General features: G+C 36.7%; 1 protein-coding gene across 12 annotated transcripts in view; it reads right to left on the bottom strand.

Annotated features, from left to right (window-relative positions):
• Positions 1 to 7500, bottom strand: part of nfixb (nuclear factor I/Xb) — a 230767-nt gene that overhangs the window by 185354 nt on the left and 37913 nt on the right. For all 12 annotated transcript variants that reach the window (XM_048180783.1, XM_048180792.1, XM_048180866.1 and 9 more), the window contains one exon: positions 3069 to 3152. In XM_048180783.1, coding sequence (XP_048036740.1) covers positions 3069 to 3152 — 84 coding nt within the window. The remainder of the gene's footprint in view (positions 1 to 3068; positions 3153 to 7500) is intronic.

Genomic DNA, 7500 nt, shown 5'->3' with positions numbered 1-7500 from the left:
GACCAATTGTTTCCGATATATCCATTTTCTTAAAGTATCCTTGAAAAGTTGGTTTGATTTGTCAAACAGTATGGCTCTTTCTGGACCTCGGCGATTAACTTATCCGCAATGTCGTCAGCCATTTTAAATCTGTGAGCCCTTAAATTAGAATGGATTCTGATTGGCTGTCAGTGTTTTATCGTTCAACAGCCGGGAAAAAAAACAGTTCTGAAAGTGATCCAAACCATACCGGTTTTCTATATTGTTATAGTTATAGTTGTGGCGTGGACAGCGCTATTCTTTTATATTTAGAACGATTTTTAAAACTATATCTTTATTCTTATCTTTATAGTGAAAAAGGTTTAAGATGCGGTACAGCATGTCACATTGCAGGACAATTTTCATTTCAGCTACCCCTGGACACCTCGTGTTACCAAATCATTTTTTGTCTTTTTTGGAACTACTAAACTGCTGAAGTGCATGAAAGCAGGTGGATTTAATACGAAGGGAATATCCTAGTCTTTTCCACCCCAAGATCCTGAACTGATTTGTAACAAAATGCCACAAAACCAGTTCAAAGCCCTGCAGCGGTGAGGGGAGAGAAGGAGGTTTCTCCAAACCCAAGAAACGGCAAACACAACATGATAACTCATGTACCACCTCTCAAGATGTGCCCCACATTTAGTGGTTTGAGTGGGTACAAGACTGCTAAACTAACACATGACAGAACCACACACTGGAGTAAATCAAGAGCTGCTGGATATCTTTTACACAGAGCATTAGATCTAGATTTATATTTACTCATCTGGCAGATGCAATGCAAAGATTTTTATACTCTTAAAAACAAAGGGGACAAATGGGAGTTTTCACAGAGATGCCACACTCTAAAAAAATGCTAGGTTAAAAACAACCCAAGTTGGGTTAAAAATGGACAAAACCAGCAACTGGGTTGTTTAACCCATTGGTTGGGTTAAATGTTTGCCCAACCTGCTGGGTAGTTTTATTTAACTCAACTATTGTTTAAAAATTACTGTATTGCTTGCTTAAAATGAGCCCAAAGTATGTTGGAAATTAACATTTATTAATATGTGTAATAAATAATTTTAAATAATAAGTTTAATGAATAATAATTGAACAATACACAATTATTAAATTGCTTATTAATAAATGTTCACCTATTATTGTTGCCTCTAGTAATTATGTGTCTGATTTTTAATTTCCAACCTATTTTGGGTTCATTTTAAGAATATAATAATTCTTAAATAATAGTTGGGTTAAATAAAACTACCCAGCACACTGGGCAAACATTTAATCCAACCACTGGGTTTGTCCATTTTCAACCCAACTTGGGTTGTTTTTAACCCAGCATTTTTTTTAGAGAGCTTAGAAGAATCATTTTCCATTTTCAGTTCTTAAGAGAACCATTTTTCTTTAAGTGTGAATAACATTTTCAAACATCTAAAGAACCTTATTTTTTAATAGAATTTAGCTTTTGTGCTGTACACTCTTAAAAAAAAAGTTCTTAAATAGTTCTTAATTCACATTGATGGTTCCATAAAGAACCTTAAACATCCATAGCACCTTTTCATGAAACAAAAGGATCTTTATTTTTAAGATTGTGGAAAGGTTCCACAGATGTTAAAGGTTCTAAATGGAACCATCAATGCCAACTAAGAATCTTTATTTTTAAGAGTCTTAGGGGGGCAAAAAGATTCAATAGGGTTCTATATATATAACCCTAGGGTTCTTGACTCAATTTTAAAGAACCAAAAAGTAGGAACGCATTTCATAAATGAAAATCGGGTTCATTATCGAAGTCGATTCATCTTCGATACTGAACGCGATTTTGCGTGGCTTCTCCGTGAACTACGGCTTTGTCTATTAAAAGGCGCTCCATTTGAAAGCAGGTGATGGCGATTTCGAGGTAATCAGGGAACCGGCTTTACTGACGAAATGCGCGTGAGAATCGCATACGATATATCGCCCAGCCCTATTTTATTGACTGAGAGCTCTTCTGTCCCCATGTTGAGAGAAATAAAGTGTAGAGGTGTTGTGATGTGTAACTCAACAGATATGACTGTGATTGGCTACAATGATCAACGCTTCAAGAACATGCTATAAATAGACATCTTTGACACTCTTCTCCGAGCGCTTACACAGATACACATTAGCGTTTGAAAGCAGGCGTCTAGCATCCAATGATAGACGCCTGCTTTCAAACGCTCCCGTGTGTATCTGTTGAGCATGTGAACACAATAGCCAATCAGAGGTGTTTAAGAATCGCTCAACAGTGCTCAAAATGCTAAGGGGAAATGCTGGTATCATCTGTTGCTTTGGTGTGAGCAATGAACTACTCCTGGTTTCTACACAGAATAAAAATAGAAAAACATACCGCTATAAAAATCAGCACAAAATATTGCCAGGCCCTCCTTTTTCATCTAAATCAACCTGAAGGACGATACAGTCTGACACATTCCTGATATCCAACATGGCTATATTTTACACCTCAGCCCTTTTCTGTACTGTCAGCCAATCACGTTTCATCATTTTCCCTCCACTTCTGCGAATGTCTGCTCTCTGAGACGCCGGAGCAACCCAGATTTTTCCCCCTAAATACGTTGGCAAAAGCGATCCACTGGAAACGAGGAATAGAAACCGGCTCCCAGCTCATTAACAGGCTCATTTTCAGTCATCCACAGACTCCCCTTCCCATCTCTCCATCTCTCCATCCCGCCCTTCTGTTTTTATGACCATTTTATTTCACTCCCATCGCTGTAAATCCAGCTCGCTCGCAGGGTGGAATTTTAAAAGCTGCACTTCTTTCTGCTTTGCAGTATTTTTTCTTTGCCCTCCCTTCCTTCAGTCTTACCCTCATGTGTACTTCTCGTTTTATAGAAGTATGCAGGTTATAATTTTCACTTCCCACAAGAAAACAGCGCTCCGTTAAAATTATGAGACTTACTTTCTGCAGGATTTTTTTTTACTGTGCTTTACTGCATATGCATATGTGCATATGGAAATAATAATCACAGTTACATTTTTGACTCCACAACGTCAGTAACAATGCTGAAGGAATAATGAAGACGTACCCTGTAGGAATCAGACACCACGAAGCACTCTGGTATCCCAGGACCTCTGGACGGGTCTTCATTCACCAGAAACGGTTCGGTGGCCTGAAACACAATATAACACATACACGTCATCACCATTATTATCGCAAGACTGTTGCTACTATTTACCCTTCACTCTTAGTTTTTTGCAACTATTTTAGCAGAGTTCTTGAGTTGCTATATGGTTCTTTGGAGGTTCAAAAAGTTCTTTATCATATTATAAGTTCATGTCAACGGTTTCTGAGTTCTTTGAACACAAATGATATAAAGTTGTATTTAAAAAAAAAAACTTTGTGGAACTTAAAGGTTTTCCAATGACATAAGACTTTTTTTTAACATAAATGCATTTCTTCCTCTTTAGGGAAATTGAAATTTGGACAATAACAAGAATAGCAATGATAAATAAATAAATAAATATTTTAAAAATACAACTCATATATATATATATATATATATATATATATATATATATATATATATATATATAATAAATAAATATACATAAATATAAAAAATAATATATATAAAAATGTATATATTTAATTTTAAGCATATACAAATTATTAATTTATATAATTTTAAATATAATTTAACATTATATACAGTACTCAGCGTAAATGAGTACACCCCCTTTGAAAAGTAACATTTTAAACAATATCTCAATGAACACAAAAACAATTTCCAAAATGATGACAAGACTAAGTTTAACTTATAACATGAAAGTAAGGTTAATAATATAACTTAGATTACACATTTTTCAGTTTTACTCAGATTAGGGTGATGCAAAAATGAGTACACCCCACAACAAAAACTACTACATCTAGTACTTTGTATGGCCTCCATGATTTTTAATGACAGCATCAAGTCTTCTAGGCATGGAATGAACAAGTTGGCGACATTTTGCGACATCTATCTTTTTCCATTCTTCAAGAATGAGCTCTTTTAGAGACTGGATGCTGGATGGAGAGTGATGCTCAACTTGTCTCTTCAGAAATCCCCATAGGTGTTCGATTGGGTTCAGATCAGGAGCCACTGAATCACTTTCACCCTGTTCTTCTTCAGAAATCCAACAGTGGCCTTAGATGTGTGTTTAGGATCATTGTCATGTTGGAAAAGTGCACGACCACCAAGGGCACGGAGTGATGGTAGCATCTTCTCTTTCAGTATAGAGCAGTACATCTGTGAATTCATGATGCCATCAATGAAATGCAGCTCCCCGACACCATGCAGCCCCACATAAGGACACTGCCACCACCATGTTTCACTGTAGGCACCATGCGTTTTTCTTTGTATTCCTCACCTTTGCAATGCCATACAGTTTTGAAGCCATAAGTTCCAAAAACATTTCATTTCATCACTCCAGAGTATAGAGACTTCATCTTTGTCAGCATGGGCCCTGGCAAACTCTAGGCAGGCTTTTTTGTGCCTGGGCTTTAGAAGAGGCTTCTTTCGTGGACGGCACCCATGCATACCATTCCTCTGCAGTGTATGCCGTACTGTGTCACGGGAAATAGTCACCCCAGTTTGGCTTTCTATTTCTTTAGCTAACTGCAGTGAACTTGTATGCTGATTTTCTTCAATCCTTCTCATCAAAAGACACTCCTGTCGAGGTGTTAACTTCCGTGGATGACCTGGACGTCTCTGTGAGATGGTTGCAGTTCCATCTTTTTAAATTTTTTGTACCACTTTTGCTACAGTATTCTGACTGCTAATTGAAGCTTTGCTGATCTTGTTGTAGCCTTCACCTTTCTGGTGCAAAGAAATTATTTTCTTTCTCAGGTCTTGTGACATTTCTCTTCCATGTGGTGCCATTGCTGACAGCATGAAATGGGAAGGGGTTTTAACACCGTTTTATAGTCAACTGTCTGCTGGACACCTGTGTAATGAATAATTAGACTCACCTGTGGTTGAATTCTTGTTAAATTAGACATTTGTAGTCTAAAATTTAGCTTTGCTCCAGAGACTTTCAGTGGGGTGTACTCATTTTTGCGTTACCCTAATTTGAGTAAAACTGAACATTTTGTTCTCTAAGTTATATTATTAACCGTAATTTCCTGTTATAAGTTAAACAGATGTTATATAAAACTTATTATTATATTATATCATTATATTGTTTAAAATGTTACACATTTACGCTGAGCACTGTATATACGTATAATAAAAAAATGAAATATTTAATTTAAGCATAATTTAAGCATTTAATTTAAGTATAAACAAAATTATTTATTTATATATAATTATATATATATATATATATATATATATATATATATATATATATATATATATATATATATATATATATATTTCGACATTAACAAGAATGGAAATAATTAATTTTATATTATATATTATAACATTATTTATAAAAGTAATAAGGTACGAGCTGTATCATGAATAAGTCACGGCTGAAGGCCGTTCTTAGGCACAACGCGAAATGACCCCTTCAGCCGTGACTTATTCACGATACAGCACTAGCCTCAAGTACCTTATTGCTTTTATAAAACGGTTACCATGCAATACAAATATTAAAGCCTAAAATAAGTATCATTGCAACTTTCATGAAGTAAACTTTTTCTAAAGCCTTCCTTCCACCGGAAAAAATAGTCCCTGACCGTGAACAGCAACAGAAGTTACATTATTACACCATTAGATGGCAGCAAAGACTGTCTTTATGAGTGTGTCAGTCAGTAGCGAAGACTTTTACATTGAAAAGGCTGAATTGTGAACACGGAACAAGATGCACCTGACAAATGCTTTGACCAGCGCTGTCAGTCACGGGAAAACCCCTTAACTATTAAAAGGACAAGATAATACATCGGACATTAAAACAGATTTTTTTATTATGAACATAGGACTGACCTGAAGGAAAATGCAGGTAATAAACTCACTCACTTGATCTTTATCTCACAATACTCTTCTACATAATACAGTAAACTTCAATTAAAAATATCAACTAAGAACAAACAGTTTACGTTGCTAAGAGTGGTTGCTAAGGGTGTAGTATAGTGATACACAGAACCGTTGGGTGAAGCGGTCACAGTCGTGTTTTATCATGAATAAAACACAGCTATTGACCAATCAGAATCAAGGACAGGAACTAACCGTTATATATATATATATATATATATATATATATATATATATATATATATATATATATATATATATATATATATAAATTTATTTTAAAATAAAATATCTTTTATAAAATTATTATATAAATCTTAAAAATATGTATAGATCAGAATATCATAGACACATGAAGGATGGACTCTTTTCACTTGGGCCAGTAAGCATGAAACAGCTTAGCAACCATCACATGGTGAGTTTCGCATGTGCAAGTTTTCTTCAGGAAGGGTAAAATCTATTCTGAAAGTTTGTGACTGAACTCATCTTGGCCAAACTTCATGCCGCCCATGTGCAGCGTTGGACTGGTGCGGCCTGTAATCAGCGGGTTTCATCTCAAGCTCAATTCAGCTCTGCATGCTGTGCACAGTCAGACCAGACTCTCCAAACTGGTTCCCGTTCACACCTCCTGACTTCCCAGTATATCTGTGACTTATTCAGCACAAACCTCTCACACAGCGACTCTTTCTCCCGACACGACCGCCAAGGTGGGGTTTTTTTTCTCAGTGTCGTGTCCATTCATCCCAGTTCATTTGTATGCTGGGAGGTGCACTGACTGGGTGTGCGGAACTGAATAAACCCCCATTCCAGTTTATCCATTACTGCGATGATGTTAAATCACACAGCAAAGCCGAGGGCAAAAGCAAAGTCTGTTCACACAGTGGCATTATGGGGCAAGAGGTCTCTACCAGTTGATTTTTAAGTAAAAGTGATTAACTAGTACACAAAAACCCAGATGGAAAATCTGTGGCTCACAGGTTGATCTTGATGAGACTTAACAGAGATTTGAAGTATTGGCTTTGTCTCCTATAAAATTCCTTTTAAATGGAATTAAATGGGACTAACTGTCACAGTAAGACTATACCGATTTAAAATGAATGCAGATCACAGCTCAGATCATTTGATCTGACATTTTTGTGTGTAATCTGGGAAGGAAGGAAGGAAGGAAGGAAGGAAGGAAGGAAGGAAGGAAGGAAGGAAGGAAGGAAGGAAGGAAGGAACAACTGGATGGATGGATGGATGGATGGATGGAAGGAACGATGGATGGATGGATGGATGGAACAACTGGATGGATGGATGGATGGATGGATGGATGGATGGATGGATGGATGGAACAAACAACTGGATGGGTGGATGGATGGATGGATGGATGGATGGATGGATGGATGGATGGATGGATGGATGGATGGATGGATGGATGGATGGATGGATGGAAGGAACGACTGGATGGATGGATGATGGATGGATGGAACTGAATCGATGGAACTGGAATGGATGGATG

This window comes from Megalobrama amblycephala, linkage group LG1 (genome assembly GCF_018812025.1).
Source record: "Megalobrama amblycephala isolate DHTTF-2021 linkage group LG1, ASM1881202v1, whole genome shotgun sequence".
Lineage (NCBI taxonomy): Eukaryota > Metazoa > Chordata > Actinopteri > Cypriniformes > Xenocyprididae > Megalobrama > Megalobrama amblycephala.
This window is presented reverse-complemented; position numbering and strand designations above follow the sequence as displayed.